Source organism: Monodon monoceros, unplaced genomic scaffold (assembly GCF_005190385.1).
Source record: "Monodon monoceros isolate NGI ecotype Baffin Bay Population unplaced genomic scaffold, NGI_Narwhal_1 Super_Scaffold_9, whole genome shotgun sequence".
NCBI classification, from domain to species: Eukaryota; Metazoa; Chordata; class Mammalia; order Artiodactyla; family Monodontidae; genus Monodon; species Monodon monoceros.
The window spans coordinates 29341282-29366599 of NW_021703786.1; the positions used below are offsets into that span (position 1 = coordinate 29341282).

Genomic DNA, 25318 nt, shown 5'->3' on the forward strand with positions numbered 1-25318 from the left:
TGGCTTTCAAAAGTGAGCTTTCCCATTTACATGAAATGTCTAGGATAGGCAAATCCACAGAGATAGAAAGTAGATGAGTAACTGGCAGTGCCAGGCCAGAGAACGGGGAGTGACTACTAACAGGCATGGGGCTTCTTTTTGGGATAATGAAAATGTTCGGAAAAGATAATGGTGACAGGGGCTTCCCTGGTGGCGCAGTGGTTGAGAGTCCGCCTGCCGATGCAGGGGACGTGGGTTCCTGCCCCGGTCTGGGAAGATCCCACATGCCACGGAGCGGCTGGGCCCGTGAGCCATGGCCGCTAAGCCTGCGCGTCCGGAGCCTGTGCTCCGCGACGGGAGAGGCCGCGACGGGAGAGGCCACAACGTTGAGAGGCCCGCGTACCACAAAAAAAAAAAAAAAAGATAATGGTGACAGTTGTACAACCTTGTGAATGTACTAAAAAAACACTAAATTGTATACTTTACAATGGTGAATTTTATGGTGTCTGAACTATACCTCAATTAAAATAATTGTTTTAAGCTCTTATGGATTAAAGTTAACATTTCCGGGCTTCCCTGGTGGCGCGGTGGTTGAGAGTCCGCCTGCCGATGCAGGGGACACGGGTTGGGTTCGTGTCCCGGTCCGGGAAGATCCCACATGCCGCGGAGCGGCTGGGCCCGTGAGCCATGGCCGCTGAGCCTGCGCGTCCGGAGCCTGTGCTCCGCAATGGGAGAGGCCACGGCAGTGAGAGGCCCGCATACAGCAAAAAAAAAAAAAAAAAAAAAAAAAAAGTTAACATTTCCATTTAAACATCTCCCCAGATAGTTACATTCCACTCCCAGACACGCTTATGGAATGGTGTCTGCTGTAAGAAGAGATATAAGTGACGGCAGCCTGCCACCATAGCTTAGACCTCACTACATGTTTTGGGGTTTGTTTGTTTTTTAATGCATTGCATCCTCCAGGAAAATTACTAGCGAAATCCTCCCCCAGTAAATGTGTTTTTGTTCATTTACAAATGTTAGATTCCTGTTTTTAAAACTTAAGACAATTTTTACCTCATTTCATAATACTTGATTAGCGCCCCCCTCCCTTGCTATGAACTACAAGGTAAGAAAACTTTATCAAACAAAAACATTTAAAGAGAAAGAATGTGCAAATCTTTTCAAAGATTCCATTTCAGCATCACAGGATTTATTTAAATGTCATTCCCAGACACGTGTGGGGTGGCATATGCTCCCTCTTATTACATAGTAACACATACGCCATACCCAGCAGGAGTCTTTATATGACATATGGCCTAGTAGTTTCAATCAAAGCATGATCGTTCAAAGAGAACAGGGGGAGAAGAAAACACCTACACGTTTATAACATGATCAAAAGGAACGCGAGACAGATGAACTGAAAAAACAACATCTTTGAACAATCATAATCAACAGTACAAGTCTCCCTCATTCCACTGGTTTTAAACAACTAACATCTGTAAACTTGAATACCAACTCCAGCAGGTTTAGCAGTCTTCAATCTCTGATTTTCCATCCTAAACATCCTCCAATGTACTGTGAAGATGAGAGCGGGCCTCCTCCACCGAGCCCTGCCGCCCAGCCGAGCTGTCTGAAGAGGCAGCCTCCTCTCGTGGGCACCCTTCATCAAATACTTCGGTAGTCAGAGCCCCGGGCTACAATGGCAGCAGCTTCCCACTCCACAGTGAAGAAGGAAACAGTTCCAAAAAACCCAAACATCACCATGACCAGGAGTTGCCAATGAAGGAGAAGGTAGTTACTGTAGAAAAATGCCACGGCTGCGCAAATGGACTAAAAATAAACAAGACAAAACAGATCGCAAAATGCACACAGGTGACCCAGCCGCTCCACAAAGAGCCCCACCGCTCTCTGACCCAAGGCTTCCTGTGCCTTGCACTGCTCCCTGCTCTTTCTGCATCTAGATGGCACTTCCTTTGTCACTAGCTCACAAACATGCACCACAAACTCCGGCTGAGAGCTGGGAACAATCAAGTAAGCTATTGTTTAAAATAGTATTTTGTAAAAAACAGGAGTTATAAAATAATGTGCATGAACAGTGTGAAACACTCCTGTTATATGTGTATACTATGAGTTCTGGTATCTAAGGAAGTCTGAGCCACAGAGAGACCACAACATAAAATCTCTTATACAAGTGACGGGTCAAAAAAGAGCACACTACTCATTGCTTCCTAACTCTAATCACAAATCCTTTTTTTTTTTTTTTTTGCGGTACGCGGGCCTCTCACTGTTGTGGCCTCTCCCCGTTGCGGAGCACAAGCTCCGGACGCGCAGGCTCAGCAGCCATGGCCCACGGGCCCAGCCGCTCCGCGGCATGTGGGATCCTCCCAGACCGGGGCACAAACCTGCATCCCCTGCATCGGCAGGTGGACTCTCAACCACTGCGCCACCGGGCAAGCCCTATTATTTATTTTATTTTATTTTTTATTTTTGGCCGCGCCATGCAGCACGTGGGACCTTAGTTCCTTGACCAGGGATCAAACCTGCGCCCCCTGCATCGGAAGTGCAGAGTCTTAACCACTGGACCTCCAGGGAAGTCCCACAAATCCTTTTAAAGGTTGTCCTTGACTTTCATTTAAGAAATATTAAGAAAACAAAGTTAAAGCGCTATAAAAAATAGACCCTGCTTTAAACACAATCTGAAGAAGAGGTTTTACCTGCACAAATTTAAAGACTGCAAAAGCTGGTGCACTGTCTTCAGAATAGAGAAAACCTAGAATGCTAAGCAGCTGGGTATTGAAGCAGCTGTCTCCAAGACCCAACAGGAAGCTGCAGAAGATGGCAACTTCTTTGCTGAATAAAACAAAATTAATTTAGAGTGAGCATTAACAATATTTGTTAGAGTTGATTGAAATGTAGAAACAACTCACCCACAAAAGCATTTTACTTTCAAGTTTTAAACACTATGAAACAAGTATGAATAAATACTGGAATTTACAAAGTCAGAATTTATGCTCAAACGCCCTCACCTTCGCAGTCTAGCAAACTCTGGTCTACTAACTATTGGGGAAGCAAACACTGTTTGGGGCAGAGCTGCTCTTGGACTGTGGATCTAGACATAAACACTCACATCTACAATGACTTTGAGAGTTGAGTGCAAGAAAATGACACCCTCAAAGCTCCTGTGGACACTGTGAGAGAACGGGGTGGCCGGCTCAGATGGCGGATCACCCCTTGCTCCTCATTGCTCTTCCTCGGGGCCCAAATTTCTAGAGATTTCACTGGTTGAAAGGCAGAGATATAAAGTTCAAATCAGATACTTATGTGCTCCTTCACAGATCAAGAAAAAGATTTAGTGGGGAGAAAGGTTAAAACCAGCAATTAGAAAAATAACTTGGGATTCTCTATGGATTCCTATTTAAACTCATTCTGGCTTCATTAACACTGGACAGATGACCTTATAAAGATAACAGACTTGCAGAAAAGGATTAACTGCTCCATTCTAAATTCCTAGCCATCCTCTACCTCCCACCCTTCCTTAAATTACTAGAAAAAGGAGAGTCACTGTACCTGGGTTTGATGTAAGCACTGCTATCAGTTCCTTCAACAGGAGCAATAGGGGCATCCCCCGGCATGTTGAGAAATATTAAATAAAAAGCTATAAAATGCACCAGGATGCCCAACAGCACAACTGGATTCCTACCAAAACGATTATTCTTGCTCAGCAGGCCAAAGAGGCTTCCACCTATAAAATCAATGAAGTAGAGAACAGAAAAACCCAAGGCCAAGTTAATATATCAAAATCTTAGTTCTTTGAAAAAATAAATTAAACGGACAAAACAATAGCTAATTTAATCAAAAAAGAAAGAAACAAAGAAGGCACAAATATAGAAAATAAGAAATAACTGTTGAAACAGAGTTATTAACAGAACCCCGGGCTACAATGGCAGCAGCTTCCCACTCCACAGTGAAGAAGGAAACAGTTCCAAAAAACCCAAACATCACCATGACCAGGAGCTGCCAATGAAGGAGAAGGTAGTTACCGTAGCAAAATGCCACAGCTGCGCAAATGGACTAAAAATAAACAAGACAAAACAGATCACAAAATGCACACAGGTGACCCACTCCCCCACACGCCAAAAAAAAGTACCAGAAATATGACACAATGGTTTTGAAGACGCGACAAAGGGCAGTGATCTTTGAGAGTCAGGAAACAAATGAGGTGAGGCCCACACCTGCCCCAGCTGACTGAGAGGCTGTGGGCTGCAGGGAGGGAGAGGGAGAAGAGGAGGGAAGGCAGGTGGAGGCCCGTAGCCTCTCTGAGTTGAGGAGACAGAGCTGAGAGTCTGGGGAGACAAGGTGCCTGAGTCCCCAAGACAGAGTATAAGAAAGGACAGCTGATCAGCACAGGATGTGAGTAAATTAGCAGAGGCCTGGAAAGAAACTTCCAAGAGGATTAGAGGTATTAGTGCCCTGCCCTGGGCAGGGAAGAGTGCCTGGTCCCACCAGCCAGGCTGGAAATCTTATTCTTCACGGGCACTGGGTGTACACAGAAGGGTCTTCCATCAGGGGTGAGGGATAATTAGCCCTAGTCTGAGCAGTGCTCTGATCCCGTCCAACAAATTTTAAAAGCAAGACCTAAAAAAAATCACACTGTTTCCAAGTAAATGAACCACATCCAAGAACAAAGCTCAAGAACGCTAACAGGAATATAAAGAACATCCTGCACCCAACAAGGTACAGTTCACGATGGCTCGTATCCACAACACTACCAGGCATGCAAAGAGACAGGAAAACAGGACCCATCGTAAGCAGACAAATCAGTCAAACACACAGAGTTAGCACACAACCCAGCAATTCTAGTGCTGGGTTTACATGCAAGAGAAACGAAAACATAAGCTCACACAAAAAGTATACACCAATGTTCACAGTAGCATTATTCATAATGGCCAAAAAGCGAAAACAGGGCTTCCCTGGTGGCGCAGTGGTTGAGAGTCTGCCTGCCGATGCAGGGGACGTGAGTTCGTGCCCTGGTCCGGAAAGATCCCACATGCCGCGGAGCAACTAGGCCCATGAGCCATGGCTGCTGAGCCTGTGTGTCCGGAGCCTGTGCTCCGCAACGGGAGAGGCCACAACAGTGAGAGGCCTGCGTACCGCAAAAAAAAAAAAAAAAAAAAAAAAAAGCAAAAACAACCCAGATGTCTGTGACATGATAAATAGATAAATAAAATGTAGTAGATCCATAAAACTAAATATTATTTGGTAATAAAAAGGAATGAAGTAAAAAATAAAGAAAGAAAAAGAAATGAAGTACTGATACATGCTATACCATGGGAAAATCTTGAAAACATTGTGCTAAGTGAAAGAAGCCAGACACAAGAGACTATATATATTGTATGATTCCATTTACACGAGATGTCCAGAATAAACAAATCTATAAAGTAGATTAGCAGTTTCCTGGAGAAGGGTGATGACAATGTTCTATAATTAGATTACAGTGATGGCGGTACAACCCCGTGAATATACTAAAAAACACTGACCTGTATACTTTAAATGGGTGAACTACACGTCATGTGAATTATGTCTCGATAAAGTTGTAAAGAAAAAAACAACACTACCCCAGAGCTGTTGCAGATATTAGAATGAGCAAAGACATTAAAACAATTACTGTAACTGTATTAACATGTTTACACACACACACACACACACACACACACACACACGTGCCAGGTGTTGGCAATAAATTAGGGGAGGGGTACCGGTGCCCTGCTAGGAACCGGGCCCCACAGCAGGAGGGGAGCAGCAGGCCAGCCGCTTCTTCTGTATTTACAGCCGCTCCCCATAGCTCGCATTACTGCCTGAGCTCCGCCTCTTGTCAGGTCAGCAGCAGCATTAGATTCTCATAGGAGCATGAGCCCTACTGTGAACTGTGCATTCGAGGGATCTGGGTTGCACGCTCCTTTTGAGAATCTAATGCCTGATGATCTGAGGGGGAGCTGAGGCGGTGATGCTAGTGCTGGGGAGTGGCTGCAAATACAGGTTATCATTAGCAGAGAGGTTTGTCTGCACAGAGACCATAATAAACCAGTTGCTTGAAGACTCATATCAAAACCCTATCAGTGGGGCTTCCCTGGTGGCACAGTGGTTAAGAATCCACCTACCAATGCAGGGGACACAGGTTCGAGCCCTGGTCTGGGAAGATCCCACATGCCGCGGAGCAAGTAGGCCCATGAGCCACAACTACTGAGCCTGCACGTCTGGAGCTTGTGCTCCGCAACAAGAGAGGCCGCGACAGTGAGAGGCCCGCGCACCGCGATGAAGAGTGGCCCCTGCTTGCCGCAACTAGAGAAAGCCCATGCACAGAAACGAAGACCAAACACAGCCAAAAATAAATAAATAAATAAATAATGGGTTAGGATTTGAACAAGACACCTGGCCAAAAAAGATATACAGATAGTAAAAATCATACAAAAATATCATATACTATTAGGGAATTACAAATTAAAATCATATCCCAGCACACCTATTAGGATTGCTAAACTCCAAAAATATGACAATATCAATTGCTGAAAAAAAAAAAAAAAAAACCCTATCAGTGAGTGCCACGTGACAACTAAGCTGCATCTTATGGAGTAGACTGGACATAAGCAACGCATGTCAGGTGCCACTGTCTCCCGTTGCCCCCAACAGGACCATCGAGTTGCAGGAAAACAAGCTCAGGGCTCCCACTGATTCTGCATTATGGTGAGTTGTATAATTATTTCATTATATATTACAATGTAATAATAATAGAAATAAAGTGCACAGTAACTGTAATGTGCTTAAGTTATCCCGAAACCATGGCCCCCGCCCCCATCCATGGAAAAACTGTCTTCCATGAAACTGTTCTTGGTATCAAAAAGTTTGGGGACTGCTGAACTAGGGAACAAAAATACACCAAAGTCTGCTTTCTCCATAGTGCTTATCACTGTCTGACATTCTAAGTTTCCAATGTTTTTTACTGCCTGTGTTCTTCCCCAAGAATATAAGCTCCATGTTTTGTTCATACAATGGATTCACAACAAATATGTGTTGAATTGGTAAGTTCCTCATACGTGACACAACACCCAATATACTGCAAGTATTGAACGGATCATTGCTGAATAAGGAATACCTGGTGGTATAATAAAAAGAGATTTGGTCTTTGCCCTGTCCTCTTCTCCTCTCCACTTTCCGGCATGGAGCTCTTAAAACCCTAGGAATTTCTCAGTGAAAGGAATGTCTCTAGTTATCTTAACTAATTCCTTCCAATGACACCAGAGTTTATGATGATGAGGTGATCCTTGAGGGGGTCTGGAGGTGGCCCTAGATAGTCAGGATGGGGGCTGGTTGTCAGAAGGACCCAGCCTTGATTAGAGGGTTGGAACTTTCAGCCCCACCCCCCAATCTCAGGGGAGGGGAGAGGGGGTAGAAACTGAGTCTAATCACCAATGGTGGATGATTTAATCAACCATGTGACATAATGAGATCTCCCTAAATCCCTACAAAACAGGTTTGGGGGCCTCCCTGGTGGCGCGGTGGTTGAGAGTCCGCCTGCCGATGCAGGGGACACAGGTTCGTGCCCCGGTCCGGGAAGATCCCGCATGCCGCGGAGCGGCTGGGCCCGTGAGCCATGGCCGCTGAGCCTGCGCGTCCGGAGCCTGTGCTCCGCAACGGGAGGGGCCACAACAGTGAGAGGCCTGCGTACCGCAAAAAAAAAAAAAAAAAAAACAGGTTTGGGAGAGCTTCCTGGTGATGACTGCATCCACATGATGGGAGGGTGCCACACCCAGCCTCCATCAGGACAGAGCTTCCTACACTAGGGGCCCTTCTGGACTTTGCCCTATGTACCTCTTTATCCGGCTGTTCATTTGCATCCTTTATAATAAACTTTAACAGTAAGTATAGCATTTTCCAGGGGTGTGGTGGGAACCCTTGAATGTGTAGCCAAGCTGGACAGAAGGGAAGATAGCCTGGGACCCAGGACTTAACGACTGATGTCTCAAGTGAGGCTGGTCTTGCAGGACTACACCCTTGAACCTGTGGAGTCCGATGCTAACTCCAGGAGTGTCAGAATTGAACTGTATTGTCGCATATCCAACTGGTGTCAGAGATTCAGAGAATAAGAAATTCAGGAATTCTAAAGATGCAGATGTAGAGAATGGACTTGAGGACATGGGGAGTGGGAAGGGTAAGCTGGGACAAAGTGAGAGAGTGGCATGGACATATATACACTACCAAATGTAAAACAGATAGCTAGTGGGAAGCAGCCGCATAGCACAGGGAGATCAGCTCAGTGCTTTGTGACCACCTAGAGGGGTGGGATAGGGAGGGTGGGAGAGAGACACAAGAGGGAGGAGATATGGGGATATATGTATAGCTGATTCACTCTGCTATAAAGCAGAAACTAACACACTAAAAAATAAATTTAAAAAAATTCAGGAATTCTAATACACCTTCCCTAAGTATTTTAAGAGGAAAAGCTGGGAGAGACCATATGTTTTCTTACTTATGGTTTTGTCTTGAATTATTTGGCAAATGTTTTGTAATTTAGTTTTAGAACAGTGATAACACAAACAAAGACATACCCATTTGTATAAAAGCAAGGAAACAGAAATTCAAGGATAGAGAGGTGAAGTACATTTAAAATTTCTATAACAAACTGATTTAGTGCAAAAACTTTTTTTTTTAAACCAACCTAAAATTTCTCCAATGCCAATGAAAATGCCAGAAAGTCCAATGAGGCTTTTCTCTTCTGTTCCAAATTTATTTATAGCGCCGATACAGGTTCCATATACACCAGAGAAGAAAGTCAATTCCAGACCTTCAGAAAAAAGTGAAATTTAAATTACAGTTGTCCCTAGGTATAAAAATCCATAGATGCTCAAGTCCCATAGTCAGCCCTCCATATCCAAGACTCTGCAGCCTCAGATTCAACCAACCATGGATTGGGAAGCACTGGATTTAGTATTGAAAAAAATGCACAGTCTCCCTTTCCAGGTTTTTCTTCATGACTAGTAGTATTTGAGCTATACACGCATAAAACAAAATCCACACAGGCTGAAATGTTACTCCCCAAGCACAGCATAATTTTACGTGACCTAACTGATGACATGGAATTAGCCACAAGATGGCACTTGTCACATATTTCAGATAAAAGCATACAACTCAAATAAGCGAAGACACCCTTATGTTAAAAATGGTCACTCTGTGCGCAGACAGGGGATGAACAGAGAACATAATTAACATAAACTTGTAACAGTGAAACTAAAGTGCTCATTATCCTTATTAATAGCTTCCCAAGGGAACAGGGATATACATTTGTAAGACCAATACCTACTATCCACTTTTGCTTAAAGTCAAAAGTTTTCATTAAACACACTGTCCTAGGAAAAGAAATTCCAAAAATTCGGGTAGAAAATTAGAGCAAATGAGTAGAAGACCTGATTCCTTAACACTACAAAACCTTAACTGAATTTTGAGGATGTTTAATATTTATTCTGTTTGACCTAAAAATAAGACGTTTATACCGATGAGGCACATACAGTTGAACCTTGGACAACACGGGTTTGAACTGTGTGGGTCCATATAGACTACAGGATCCACAGCTGGTTCAGTCAGCAGATAAGGAAGCACGGACACAAAGGGCGGACTAAAGTTATATGAAGATTTTAACTGCGGGGGAGGTCAGCACCCCTAATCCATCCCTTCACTGTTCAAGGGTCAACTGTAACGGCAAAAGTAATAATTGACACATTAGAGCAATTTTTACAAGGAAACTGATTTCCTTAAGACCTAAGAGTATTCCACCTATTATCACATCACATTATCACTATAAGCCATAGAACTCATTCCATTTCATTAAAAATTATCTTAATTCACGCCAAGTTACACAGATTTACTCATGATTATTTTCTGTAGTGTTCTATTTTGCCCTAAAATCACTGGTTGGGATGAACCAGGCCTCCCAGTTTTCAAACTCTTGTGCAGAATCCTCCCACACTGAATTTGGGCTGGCCCTATTATTTGCTTTCACCAATGTGGGAGGGGGTCACATAGCTGGCTGAGACACAAGGAGAAATCTGAGACCCAGCTAGCATCAGACCCGTTCAGACATGCAAATGAAACTTCCTTGGAAGTTTTAGCCTCAGCCATCCTTTAACAGCAGCCACAAGAGACCCCGAGACCATCAGAAAAACCATTTAGCTGAGACCAGTCAATGCACAGAATTGTGAGAAAGTAACACAGTTGCTGTTTTCAACCCTTACTGTAATTATGCAGCCACAGAAAACCAAAACCATAATTAATCCCATTACCTGTATAAGCAGTTGTAATGCTAAGAAGGAGCATCTCCTTGGTGACACATAACTTAAGAGACTTTTCTATAAAAAAGGAAAAAAGAAATTTAGGAGTACTTAACTACATTCTAATCAATCAAACAAAACTTATAAAACATTCATTCAACCAAAACACCTCTTGTCAATAATGCCAATAAACAAATACATTGGGACAGAGGTTAATGATTCAGATTAAAATGGTTAAGGTATGAACTAAATCTGCCCTATAAAAAAAATGTTGATTTCAACTGTGTAAATATAGTCTAGAGTTGTGCTTTCTCTAACACATTCTCCAGCTCTCATGAAAACAAACAAAACATGAAACAGAGAAAAGAAATAGAACCAAACAAAACAACAGAATATTCCAACAGACTTGATTAAAGGCTAGGCTATTAAGAGAGTCAGCAGTTGGCAAAGTGCTGACTTCCCTAAGGAACTGTCACAGGGCAGCTTTAACACTGGACTCTAGGTCAGAATCAGCAGCGGAGCTCTTTGACCATCAGAAGCTGGGATGCCACTTCCTGAGATTCTCTCTCTGGATCTGAGGACTGAAACTTCAGTTCTGCCTATTTGCTTCTGATCCCCTTAATGTTTATTTTTATGTTGTTCAACTTAGTTGAAATCTGCAATGGAAAATGCATTTCTAAAAACTGCACGTTTTAACTTTTTTGAACCTGCTCACATTTCATAATTTAAGGCCACTTATCTAGGATCCTACTAATAGCAGATCCAGATTTTTTAAAAAGGTGGCGGGGGAAACGAAACCAAAATCCACCCCAAATCATAACCAGCCTGGAAATAAATGAAAGCTCTCCAGTCTCACAGAGACATTATTTGGTGCGGCCAGCTCTGCAGCAGGAGTGCTCAGGCCTCACAGTTCAGCCCTGGAGGTGGTGGCGTGGCCCCTACAGCTCATCCTTGGCCTGAGGATCCAGATTTTAGTTCCTATTCAACGGATGACTAGGAAACTCACATAAATCACAAACACTCTGTCCTGAATTTCTCCATATACAAAAGAAGATAGTTTTTTTTTTCTTCTTCAATTTCACGAAAATAAAGTGAAACTAAAAGCAATATTTTCACCAATCATTTTCACATACTTCCAGAAAAAAAATACATGATCAACAAAGTTTAAAAATATTTTTAATTAAAAACATTACATTAGCAAAGCATATCTGCTTTTGACTAATCAGAAGATTTAGGTAACGAAAAGAAATTTTAAAACATAATTTAGTATGATCCTATAATGGTGAATTCACATCATTATATGTTTGTCCAAACCCATAAAATGTACAACACCAAGACTGAACCCTAATGTATGTAATCTATGGACTCTAGGTGATAATGATGTGTCACTGTAGGTCCACTGATTGTAATAAATGTACCACTATGGTGAGGGACAATGATAATGGGGAAGGTTATGTGCGGGTGAGGGCAGGGCATATATGGGAAATCTCTGTATCTTCTTCTCAATTTTGCTGTGAACCTAAAACTTCTCTAAAAAATTGTTTATCAAAAAAAAAAAAACCAATATAATCTATTTGCAGAAACCAACAAACTGATCCTAAAATTCATATGCAAATTCAAGGGACCAATAATAGCCAAAACAATCCTGAAAAAGAACAAAGCTGAAAATTCATGCTTTCCAATTTCAGAATTTACAATAACCAACACAGCATTGTACTGGCATAAGGACAGACATAGATCTAGAAATAAACTCTTACATTCACAGTCAATTGATTTTCAACAAGGGTGCCAACACAATTCAATGGGAGAAAGAATAGTCTTTCCAGCAAAGGGTGCTAGGACAACTGATCTCCACGTGCAAAAGAATGAAGCTGGACTCCTACATCCCAACATCCATAAAAATTAACTCAAAATGGGGCTTCCCTGGTGGCGCAGTGGTTGAGAGGCCGCCTGCCGATGCAGGGGACACGGGTTCGTGCCCCGGTCTGGGAAGATCCCACATGCCGCAGAGCAGCTGGGCCCGTGAGCCATGGCCGCTGAGCCTGCGCGTCCGGAGCCTGTGCTCCGCAACGGGAGAGGCCACAGCAGTGAGAGGCCCGCGTACCGCAAAAACAAACAAAACAAAACAAACAAACAAAAAATTAACTCAAAATGGATCACAGACCAAAATGTAAAAGCTAAAACTATAAAAGTCTTAGAAAAAAATACAGGAGTAAATCTTTGTGACCTGGAGTTAGGCAAAGCCTTCTAGGACACCAAAAGCACACACAACAAAAGATAAAATAGCTAAATCAGACTTCATCAAAAATTTAAAACTTCTGTGATTCAAAAGATACCATCAAGAAAATGAAAAATCAACCCAAAGTCGGGGAACTAAGATCCCATGAGCAGCATGGCGTGGCCAAAATAATTTTTTTTTTTTTAACTTAATTTTGGCCACACGCACAGGGGCTGAACCTGGGCCATGGCAGTGAAAGCACCAAATCCTAACCACTAGACCACCAGGGAACTCCCTGAATAGGTTATTGATTGTGGTGACCGTTGCACAACTCTGTGAATATACTAAACACCACTGAATTATACACTTTCAATGGGTGAACTGTACACTACTACGAACCACATCTCAATAAAGTTATTCTATTAAGGAAAATAATCTGACACCTTAATGGGTCTCTTCCCAGACTTTCTCTATGCTTTTTTTTATTAAAAAGAAATTCCACTATTTATAATATTTTATAATTTATTTTCACATAACAAACATTTTCTAATATTCGTAGTGATCATTTTAATGGCTACAGTAATCTGTTGGATAGATGGCTTGTAGTTGAATATTTAAATTATTTCCATTTCTCACTAATATAAACAGTAGTTAAATCTTGGCCAAAATTCTTAATTATTTCCTGAGGATAATCCTATTAGTGGAATTGCTGGGGTAAAGGTATAAACATTTTTAAGGCTTTTGATACTTACTGACAAATCACAGAAAGTAATACAAGTGTATATTTTTAGCGTTGTGGTCTTACGCATGTACCTATGCCCCATATACTGAGAATTATTTTTTATCTTTTGAAATTTGATAGAAAACTTAATTTGCATTTCTTATACTTAGCTTATAATAATTCTCCTTTGTTTATAAAATAAATATTTTCTACTGGAGTGTTTATGCTTTTCTTATTGGTTCATAACTATCATACACTGTAAATATTTTCCCTGCCATTTTAACTCATTAGATTTTGAGAGACTGAAATTTTATATTTTAGGTAACCAAAGAGCATTCTTTTTTTTTAATTTAATATTATTTTTAAATTTTATTTATTTATTAATTTATTTCTCTTTGGCTGCATTGGGTCTTCGTTGCTGTGCGCGGGCTTTCTCTAGTTGCGGCGAGCGAGGTCTACTCTTCGTTGTGGTGCGCAGGCTTCTCATTGCGGTGGCTTCTCTTGTTGCAGAGCATGGGCTCAAGGCGTGCAAGCTTCAATAGTTGTGGCTCACGGGCTCTAGAGCACAGGCTCAGTAGTTGTGGCGCATGAGCTTAGTTGCTCCCGTGGCATGTGGGATCTTCCCGGACCAGGGCTCCAACCCGTGTCCCCTGCAGTCACAGGCGCATTCTTAACCACTGCGCCACCAGGGAAGTCCCCCAAAGAGCATTCTTTTCCCCGTTTGACAGACTTGCGTGAAAGGCTTTCCTCTACCAAATTAATTTCTTCCGGTTACTATTATGGCTTCATTTTTACATTTAATCTACCTGGAATGTTAGTGTAAGACTCCATTTTTTCCCATGCAGTCAGCTGTCTGGCCTTGCTTTTCTAAGACTACTTTACTGTATTCCAAATTCCATTGTGGGTCTAGACTTCAGTTTCACTGCTCTTTGTATTCCAATGTTTTCAAATGGATTCATAACAGGTTTTGATATTTATTAGGGAAAGTTCTTTTTAAAAATTATATTGGCTATTGACAGACGTCTACTCTTCCAGGTGAACTTTAGGAACCTTTCATCAGGACCAAAAAATAAATTTAAGAAAATTTTATTGAAATTTTCTAGAATCGCATTACACATATACATTCAACTGAGGAATTAAGTGTCTTCTAGATAAGCAAGAACCCTTTCTGTACAATACCTACTATGGCACCAACTGAAGGAAAGTCACGATTAAATAATAAATGAACCACCGGCTCACAGACAGAAAAGCTTGGACATTCTTTTTCCTTTCTCTCTTTGCCTTCGGCTTCCTTGCCGCCTCATAACGTCACATTGCTCCCTAGCTGCCAGGAATCGTCACCTAAATTTAAACTTTCTTGCCCTATAGCACCTCATATGTCTTGTCTTTTTTGGCCGCTGCCTTCTTTCTCCCCATTCAAACCTGACAGCCCAGTTTCTTATTACTACTGAACCCTACACCAAGTAACCAACCAGCTCCGTGATAAAAGGCATGAGGCCCTAACTGTGTTAGTGTCTCATTTTACAGAGGAGTTGAGGCAAAGTTTGTACAACTGCCTAGGAATGACAACCTGAAACTGGTTAATATCAAGAGACATCCAGAGAGGGGTTCAGTAATAGAGCAGGAAGGCTGCATCAAGCCTCCCCAAGGCTGGACGAACCATCCCATAAGCCTGAAGGCCATCAGCCTCCCTCTGCCTGACTCCATGTTCACCAAAGAAGCCAATGTGGCTTTCTAGGCCTCTGATAACAAGAAAGGAATGCCCTGTTTGACCCTGGGTAAACGATTTCTCTAAGCCTCAGTTTTCTCTTCTATAAAATGGAGATAATAATACGTGTGTGTTATATGATACTCACAGAACTGTCGTGAGAACAAAACAACATAAAGCACATCGAGAGGTTTAGTCAGGAAGAACCCTCAACAGATGAGCGTGATTGGCCTTACACGCTACTGGGTCACCCAAGCTCCTGCGTTGCTCTAAGGAGTGACAAGCGATGCACGAAGAAATGGTCTGTGTCCTCACTTCCTCGGGTAAACTCGTAACCCTCTGCCTCCTCCTCCTCAGGCCCCCCTCACACACGTGCTCAGGTAGGGCACGGAATTACCCTCCATCCCTCACATCCCCCACGTTACAGAGATACTTACTGAGAAGACTAGCATATTTCAGAGCGGCATACCTGGAAGCATGAAAATACTGGGGTATCGTCAATCCAAAGTTACCAGGGAAAGGGGGAAAGGCAAATGCTGAAGTTGTTCCTGAACAGTTCCTGCATTTCAGACACAGAAAATACTTACTAAATGCATCTACTGCCTTTGTCATATTGTTCTGGGCAGACCTGAAAAGATAAAAAGAAAAAAGTTTTTCCCCTGAAAATGGAGAAAGAGAACAAAAATACTATCACATTTTCACTTAAATCTGTAAAAGCTCTGTCCTCTACGTGGTCTGGCAAACACTTTCAGTGGCCTCAACGCTCCCTGCTCCAGGGTGTCCCTTCATGACCCAGGTCCTTGCTTCAGAGAACGATGTGGTTAAAGTGCCACCGTAGAGCACGATTCCCTCACATTAAATTTATGGCACGGAGTCCTGCATGTCTTTTTCACAAATGATACTCCAGGCAGGACAGAAATCTCCTCTACGCTGTTTCCAAACTGTAAAAACAATTTGTGAGGGGCTCAATCTTCCACCACTCCAACTATGTAAAAACTACTCTGTGGTTCTTCAGTGTTAGAACTCTTGAAAAGCATCGCCATCATTGGCGGTAGGGGGTTGGGTGCGATGTCATCTATGGGTTAAAAACGTGGGCTTTGAGGCTGAGGCCTGCTTTGCCACTTATTAGTCGTGTGGTTTTAGACAAGTGACTTCATTTCTCTAATTTTCATTTCCTCATTTATAAAACAGGGACACTATCACTTACCTGTGAGAATTAATTGAGATAAAGTAACTTAAGTGTAATTATTTACAAGGTTAGGGTAAGAAAGTTTTTAAGAAATTACATTTCTTACCCTACCAGCCAAGTCTACTCCTCTTAGATCTTTAAAGGATATCATTTACAAACAAACAAACCGAAAATAACAAGAACAGCAAAAAAACAAACCTCAAGGAGATCTAGTTGACTTAAATAATTACTAACACAAAAATGGTAGTATCTTCTAACCAACAGGAAAACTTTTTCCCCCACCATAAAAACTCATGCCTTCCCTGGAAGCAAATACTATGTGAATGCCATTTAATGACAGTTCCCTCATCTAGTACTTGGACAGGATCAGGTGTGGATTATACTATTTCACACTCAAGGCCCCAAATAAGTAGAAACTGATTTGTACTCTATAGACTATTAAAATATAATCAACTCAGCTTCTATCAGCTGCAAATCATTCAAAGTGGAATCCTTTAAAATCAGATCCTACTTATTTCCTCAGCGGCTTCTAAGCACACCAAGAAGAAAACCCAAACCCCTGCTGTATCCTTATTTAATCAACCCTCTGTCTGCTGCATTACTCCCACAGTGCACTCCTACTTGCACTGTGAGAGGCCCAGGCGCCTCTGGCATTCCTGGTGCCCACCACACCCCTTTCCACCCCTGGCATCTGCTGCAATGGCCATCAGTAGATCTTCACACCTTCTCACCTCCCAGCTCTCCACCACCTCCCCCTTTCTCACTGCCTTCTGGCACTTACTCTGCTATTTTCTTACAGGGTATCGTCTACCAGCCCCTCTACAATTAAGTTACATAAAAACAGGGAATTCTCTGTCTTGTTCGTTACTCCTTCCCTCCCCTTTAGAAGATGGCTGGCACATGGTGCTATTTACAGAATAAAGACACAAGTTTCAAGTTTGGAAGACAATTCAGAAACAGAGAATGCTAAAAAAAGGCTAAGTGGTACCCCTCAGCATTGCACCTTATGACAGTTACATGATCCCCTGTCTATCAGAAAAGTTCCTTGAAAACAGGGACAGGTTGTATTTGTCTTTACAGCACCAACACCTAACATTTGCTGAATGAATGGGTGTTTAATTTTTGTTGAATTTGTGGCATTCATCTTCATAGACCCCTTCTCCAATATCGATTGGTTTGTGCTTAAAAAATATGTATGTGGTACATATACACATAAATGTTTGTATACTTATATAAACATGTCTTTTTTGCTCTGAACGGTGCAAATTTTGAATGCTTAATGATCCTATGACTGGAGAATTTTATGCCCTTTTTGGGCTTTAAAAAGGCAGCACAGAAAGTTCGATGCAAAGTTTTTAACAACAGGTAAAATGCTTATAAGGCAAGCTTCATAATTTTAACAATTCACAAAGCAAAACAAGAGTGGCAAAGATTTCTCATTCCCCTTTCTTCAAATCCAGATGATAACCTGCAGAGAAATCATCTGTGATGTTTCAAACAGTTTTACTTATAATTGAAATAGGTCCCTGCTTCCGGTGGCAGGGTCTGGGGAAGGGGAGGAAGGAGCCATGTCTTGCCTCGAACGTGGCAAGAAGCAGCCCCTGAAGCAGCCCAAGGACCAGGACAAGGAGATGGATGAAGAAGATAAGACATTTAAGCAGAAACAGAAAGAGGAGGGCTCAGAGAAGGGCCCCTGGCCAGAGGTGGAATTAAGAAATATGGCCAAAAGTAAGCTGTTCTTTGTGCCTGAGGCAATGATGGTCCTTAATTCCATTCCTGTTTAACCATCTGGATTTCCCAGTCATAACATCTGTTGCCACCTACAGCTAGAATGAAGTGTTGTTTGGGAGCCTATTGTACATTTAAAAATAAACTTTTGTTGGGACTTCCCTGGTGGTCCAGTGGTTAAGACTCTGTGCTTCCCCTGCACGGGTCGCAGGTTCCATCCCTGGTCGGGGAACTAAGATCCTGTGTGCCGTGCAGCTCGGTCAAAAGAAAACAACAACAACAACAAAAAGTTTTGTTAAAAAAAAAAGAAATAAAAGAAAAGAAATATGCTCAAGGTAATTCACAATTTTTAGAAAAACAGGACTGTGTAATTGTTTCCCAGTAGGGACTACATCGGGGAAAACTACCTGCACAGTCCAGAGCATGGGGCTTCCCTGGTGGCGCAGTGGTTGAGAGTCTGCCTGCCGATGCAGGAGACACGGGTTCGTGCCCCGGTCCGGGAAGATCCCACAGCCGGCGGAGCGGCTGGGCCCGTGAGCCATGGCCACCGAGCCTGCGCTCCGCACGGGAGAGGCCACAGCAGTGAGAGGCCCACGTGCCGAAAAAAAAAAAAAAAATCCAGAGCATGGGTGTTAACCACAGCTCATCTGTAATGACTGCTGACGGCCCTGCCACTCACTTGTACCACATGATCGGAAAATTTTAGGGCTGGATCCAAGAAACAGTAACTGAGGATTGTTTGCTATATAACTTTTTTTTTTTTTTTTTCTTTTTCTTTTTGCGGTACGCGGGCCTCTCACTGCTGTGGCCTCTCCCGTTGTGGAGCACAGGCTCCCGTTGTGGAGCACAGGCTCCGGACGCGCAGGCTCAGCGGCCATGGCTCACGGGCCCAGCCGCTCTGCGGCATGTGGGATCTTTCCGGACCGGGGCACGAACCCGCGTCCCCTGCATCGGCAGGCGGACCCTTAACCACTGTGCCACCAGGGAAGCCCTGTTTTCTATATAACTTTATGAGCCTATATCCTCACACATTAAAACACAGGAAATGTCTGCTGAATTGAATGAGGAAACTGAGGCCTAGAGAAACTCAGGGGAACATTGCTACTGTCCACGGTCACACAGCTGGTGACCTGGGATTAGACTTAAATCCCCCACAAACCTTTTCACTACCTTCCCCGCCTCTGTCTACCTTCCTTTCCCTTCCTCCTCCCTGGCAGCTCCCCTTTATCTTCTTTCTCTGCTGATTTGCTTTAAAGCTTTTCCCTCATGTCTGCCCAGCACTGGATTATCAGTTAGGGCTATAAAAGGCTGGTAATTCCTAGACTAGACCTACTCAAAATATAGTTTAAAATAGAAAGGAATGTTCCCAACTTCTTACTCGTTGACATCCAGGTCCTGGTCATCAGAAGATTCACCTTCTCCCAGGACATTTTCGGAATCTGGTTTCCGAATGAGAAAGAAGAGAACTGTCCCCACAAGGCTAATCACTGTCAGGGCGATAAACACTGTCCTTCGGTCACTCTCTAGGGAGAAAAACAAAGACGAAAGTAGATAGTACTGGCCATACAAACAATTCCAGAGTTAGCATTATGTTCAGTACTGTGCTTGTTTATAACCATCAACACACTTTGTCATTAAATCTTACTTTACTGCATCAGTAAAAACCTAGGACAAGGAGAAAAATAGGATACATCCCCCTTTGTCTTTCAGTCAGAGAAATACTAATAAGCCAAAAGAAAAACAGCACAAGAACTTAATCTTATTCTTTTAATCAAAGAAGGGAACAGACAAAACAACTGAATTAAAAAGTCTTCTGACAACTGACTCGTCTCCTCACACAGAGCATAACCTTCTCCCGCACTTTGAGATGCTGCCTGAAGTGCAGTCATAAACTGTGGTCTTAGTATAATAACATAATCCAAGGGAAAAGATGACTAAAAGCTAAAATCTGAGAGGACTTAGGGTACCACGGTTCACTAGAACAATGTGAACAAAGCAATATGGGGCATTCCCGTGGAACAGCTATTTTGCGTTGAACTTATGTGAATGAAGCACAGTGAATTAGACAAACCTGATATTTGAGTTTTCCCTTGCCAAGCAAAATATATGTAGAGATTTCCAAAGAACAAGCTGGGGGAAGAAAAGGAGGGAGAGGATATTGGGAAGTTATTTTCGTATTTATGGGTTTTGAAATAATTTTTCCATTACCTGTAAAAGAAGAGAAAGAGAGGCCTACATAATTAAAGAAGTTATCTACCCGCCCTAAGTCATTTAAAACATCAACTTCACCCTCTTTCTGAAAAACTCAACTGAGCCAGATGGAACTGTCTCCTTCCACATGAGAGAAGCCTGATTCAGACTGTCCTCCAAAGACCTGACTCACTGTGAAACATGTGACTTATTGAAGCTCTGGAAATGACTCCTTGGAAACAAGTTTACCCTTCCTCTAAAATCCTATATTTTAAAGAATCGGTGAAAAAAAAAATCCATGATTTAGTCATCTGCATCTAATGAGATACTTTATTTAGTATTTTCCTAGGGAAGAAATCATTCACTTACACTCCAGTTTCAGAATATACAATCTCTTAAAACAACATCTGCATTTGTTAAGACTTATCATGGCCAAAATTTTAGGCGTTTAGGATTCATGAGGGTAAATCGTCAGGACAGATTCCATGACAGAATGACCGTTGTTGCTTTTTACTTAGGAAATATATAATATGCTGTATCGTTATAGAGTTAGTCTCACTTTAGAAATTTAATTGTTAACAGCTACCAGGTGGCATAGCTGGGTGGGAAGGACATGGCCTTTGGAATCCAGATGATTGGATCAGTTAACTTTTAACTAAGCCTTTGTTATCTCATCTGTAGAATGGAGCTAATACCTTCTTATTGCAGGGGGTTGTGAGGATTATTGAAATTCAAGAGCCCAGTAGTACCTAAAGTACAGCAGGTGCTAAATACATTATGGTTAATATTATTTTCCATTTACTAGTCATAAATTCCAATGAGGTAGGTCCATGCATTTTTAAGTAATCCCATAAAATTTTAAATCTCCATCACATGTACCTAGGAACTTAACTCATGAAACAAGAAGATCTGAGTTTTCAACACAACCAGGGTCTAAAAAATGGTGTGACAAAAAAAATTATAGGAAAGATTGAGCCATAAGAATTATTACCTGGATTGTAGGAGTGCCCAGAAAATGCCACTGTTTCTCCCAATAGTGTGCTCATCTGAATTTACTGTCAGGCAGTTTCCTTGTGCTGTCCAAAGTACTAAAATTCAAAAGTTCGCCAAGGGAATGAAATCATTTAGCTTTATATATTAAACATATAAATAGCAGTCTTAGATAAGACCTGGAAAATAGGGAAAATGAACATCAAAATACTTACCAGCAGCTGCAATTCCAATGAAAACAGAGGCTGTGTAGAAGGACCACGGGAAAGGCTGGATAAAAACGGCAATGTACATGCTAAAATATAACAGGTCAACGTATTATAGTCAAACAATACCTGAAACAGAATGCCAATTATGCCTTCTAGGAATCAATTCTGAGGGATCTCTTCTTTTAAAATTCAGGCTGTAGGACTTCCCTGGTGGCACAATGGTTAAGAATCTGCCTGCCAATGCAGGGGACACGGGTTCAAGCCCTAGTCCAGGAAGATCCCACATGCCGCGGAGCAACTAAGCCCGCAAGCCACAACTACTGAGCCCATGCGCCGCAACTACTGAAGCCTGCACGCCTAGAGCCCGTGCTCCGCGACAAGAGAAGCCACCGTGATGAGAAGCCCGTGCACCACAATGAAGAGTAGCCTCTGCTCGCCACAACTAGAGAAAGTCTGCGTGCAGCAAGGAAGACCCAACGCAGCCAAAAAAAAGAAAAAAAAAGAAAAGAAAAACATTCAACCTGTAAAGGGCTTCTCTGGTACTGGCAAAAAGGGGACAAATGTGACCTATCCATTTCTTAACGTACTATTTCAAATTTGTGAGCTGAGACATTGAATAAAGGTCTGCAATTGGCCTCCGCCAACAGCTCAGTACACAGTGGGACTGCAGTTCTATAGCCCAGAAGAAAAGTTCAGTTATTTCGTTTTAATTCCCATTAGTCAACTTGATACAAAATAAGATTACTTCATGAGTTCTTTTCAACTCTTGTAGAAAAAGGTTTTTGGATGCCATTTTTATTGGTGGTAAAATGAAAGCAAATATACACAAATTCCATCACATTAAAACAATGGTATCCCTGAGCATCAAGGAGAGAACCAAATCCCTAAAATACTTCCTATAATCTATTCAATCCGAGTCAGCAAGTTCTTGTTAAAAGTTTACTGTGTGCTTGAAAGAAGCTGAAGGTGTTCTCATTAAATGAAAGAAAATTGGACGACTCACCTGTAAAATAAACCACTAGCGAACAGAGAGAGTTGAGGTCCTACAATGGCAACCACGGACGGTGTCATCACATTTGAAGCAGAGAGCACCCCATAAATAATTGCCATGCTGCACACACGACACACAAAAGGGAAAAACAACACTCGTGAAAGACTGTCAAAAGATCACTTTTTCAAACCCGCTTAGTCTATGGTTTACTTTGCAATAAGCACTCATATTCTTTAGTCAGAATTTATAATTATATCCTTACACTGAATGTCATATTAAAGTTTTCACTTGTACCAAACACTGAAGTCTTGTCAAATGTTTCTTTGAATCAGTCTGCCTTAGACAATATGGTCTTTAATGTACCAGTAAATTATAATAGCAGCTAACACAGCTCTATGAAAAACGTATCATTATCCTCATTTTATAGAAAAGAGAACTGATACACAGAGGGGTAAGTAACGTGTCAAAAGTCCAGCTGGATAGCTGGTCAGTGGTGGAGCCAGAATCCCATCCCTGGTAATCTGACTCCAGAGGCCCTAGTCAACCAATCTGCTCTACAAATTTAGCCTACAACTCCTGGCAACAGCATGAAATTTCACTGCTATAAATAATCACATAGTTAAAACTTGCTTAAACCAGAATTTATTAAACTCAACCTGACAGTCTCACTTGAACATTATTCAGCTACTGTAGACCTGGCCCCAGTATATATGTCTTGTAGCAAAGTGTGACTAAAATCATTTCAAGAGTCATTTATAAGCCACTATTTATAAATCCAAGTAAATTATTCTTTGGCTTTTATGAATCTCTCAAATATCAAATGTTCTTTCATTTGTTCTTTACAGTATACATGAAGACAAAACATTACAAAAAATTGTGGTATTATTATTAATCACTTCAAAAAATGGACATTAGCATCCTTTTACTCTCAATTATCATATATAAGGTCAGATTTAGGTTAGGTAACACAGAACCAAATAAGAACAGTTGGGGAGGAAGCGGGTAAGGGGTTGGCCACAATCTAGTATTTAACGATAGAGAAAGTAAGAAATCTGTTAGTGTTTACATACAGGTATGTATTACATTCCCAACTTCAACCACAACGTACTAGTGACTTATGAAGATCTTTTCACTTCATTTTCTCCACCTGTAAAATTGGCACTAAACACCTTAACAAAAAGCTAAAAGCTCCTGATGACAATATATTAATAATTACGAAATCACAAAAACAGGAAGACCAAATATTTCGAGAGTCATATAAAACATCCTCTGTTTAGGATTCGGAAGATGTAATTATGACAATACCTGAGTGCTTATTAAATGCCAGCCACTGTGCCAAGTGCTTTACACGCATTGATCTGAGCAAGGAAACTGGGCTCATAGAAGCAACTTCCTAAGATATCGCAGTAATTAAGTTTTGAAGCCAGTATTTCAAACCCAGTGTCTAATTCTATATGAAACCTAAACTCATCACCTTCATCCTATTATGTTCTCCTAAATAGTCTAAAGAAAAAAAATCACTAATAATCTAATTACAATACGTTGTCTGTGATTTTGATGAAATTAAGCAACATCTGTGATATACAAAGTAAAACCAATCATACAGTACAATACCTGGTATAGCCACTGCCGTGAAAATCTGTGCTATTTAAGCTCCTGATGACAGTTTGCTGTGTGGAAGATAAAACTAATCAATGAAAGCCTTTTGTAATTGCCCTCACCCCAGAAAGTCGCTCTCCAAATACTTGGAATAAAGTAAAAATTCAAGATGCCGAATACTTAATACTGAAATTCTAACACGAGAGAAGAGAATGGACTACAGAACAGAAGGCAAACCAATGAGGGGCGTGTGGGGGCGGGGTGGGGAAGGGTGAAGACCATCTGAAACTAGGCCTTAGGTTTAGTCCCTCAACTCTCCAAGTACTAATGTAGTCCTTAATATAAATAAAAAATAAAATAAATGGGTCAGCATACAAACCCCAAATCAAGTAAGAGAAATAAACGACCCCAACAAGAAACGTCTGCCACATGAAATCAAACCTAATCATGGAAAACGAGGAAGCCTAGGTGACAAAATAAAAGGTGCAACTTAAGCGCATTATTAGACATAACGTTGATTATCATTTTTGGAATGCATTATGATAAGCACTTCAAAGGAAGAAGATCAAATTCCAACTCACCGCTACATTTCCACAAGTTTGAAAGGCGGTGAACATAAACATAAAGGCAATTCCTAAAATAATGATGTTGAAAAGCTTTTTAGATTCCGGGGACATTTTGGCTTAACTCTGCCAAAAGGTCGGCAGCAGCAGAGGGCAGTCAGCTCTCCTCGGGGGAAACCCACTGCAATCCTGGGAGAAGAAATGAGATGGTGAGAGGAGGAGGCAAATCCAGGAGCGGGGCAGCCAAGGTGTCAACTTCCAGGTCTTGGAGTGGAATCCTGGGCTTAGGGTGAAGTTCTCCCCACGGGTATAGTTAGGACATTCCTAGGACACGATCCGAGGAAAGAGCCCAACACCCGGAGAAGCGCCAAGAACGTTGTAGCTGCAACTTAAGGGGCCCGAGAGGGGGATTAGGGCCAAGGGCCAGTGGCAGCGGCCAGCAAGGCCCCGCCCTCCCTGCCCTGACTCACCGCAGGTCAGGCGACCCGGTCACCTGACCGCAGCCGCGGCGCCGGCCGCTGGGCCTACTGGGAAATGTAGTCCTGGGCGACCCGTGACATGCAAGCGCGGCGCTAGGGCTCCCTCACCCGCTCCGGGGGAGCGGGGCCGACGTCGTGGGCTCCGGCAAGGGGGGGGGGTTGCTAAAAAGCGGAACGCAGCGAAGGAGACAGGAATTGCAGAAGGTGGCCTGGAGACGCGGTCTGAGGAGGCCGCAAACACAGACGGGCAAGGTGAAGGAGTACGCCCCCCGACAGAGGCGGGGCCGACGTCCGAGCAGAAAACCTGCGTGGAGCTTAGAAATTGGCATGAAAAGAAGGCGGAGCCCAGTAGGGGAGCACCTCCCTTTCCTGCCGTCACAGCGCGCTTCGCAGCCGGAAGGAGCGTTTCGCGGGCTTTCCAACTGCCGGTACAATCCCGCTCCCCCTCCC

General features: G+C 42.4%; 1 protein-coding gene across 3 annotated transcripts; it reads right to left on the reverse strand.

Annotated features, from left to right (window-relative positions):
- Nucleotides 1-1152: 1152 nt before the first annotated feature.
- MFSD11 (major facilitator superfamily domain containing 11) lies at nucleotides 1153-25193 on the reverse strand. Of its 3 annotated transcripts, XM_029211080.1 has the most exons (14): nucleotides 24860-25193; nucleotides 24408-24578; nucleotides 23842-23897; nucleotides 22240-22347; nucleotides 21243-21322; nucleotides 21029-21125; nucleotides 19919-19977; nucleotides 19226-19370; nucleotides 15368-15558; nucleotides 10296-10361; nucleotides 8678-8803; nucleotides 3532-3706; nucleotides 2679-2814; nucleotides 1153-1794 (listed from the first exon to the last, which is right to left on the reverse strand). In XM_029211080.1, the coding sequence occupies exons 2-14, from the start codon at nucleotides 24501-24503 to the stop codon at nucleotides 1630-1632; spliced, it is 1500 nt and encodes a 499-aa protein (XP_029066913.1). In that variant the 5' UTR covers nucleotides 24504-24578; nucleotides 24860-25193; the 3' UTR covers nucleotides 1153-1629. The 3 variants fall into 3 exon arrangements, with proteins under 3 accessions (XP_029066913.1, XP_029066914.1, XP_029066912.1); XM_029211081.1 differs by lacking the exon at nucleotides 24860-25193 and having other exon boundaries at nucleotides 15518-15558; nucleotides 24408-24810; XM_029211079.1 differs by lacking the exon at nucleotides 24860-25193 and having other exon boundaries at nucleotides 24408-24810.
- Between the last annotated feature and the right edge of the window lie 125 nt (nucleotides 25194-25318).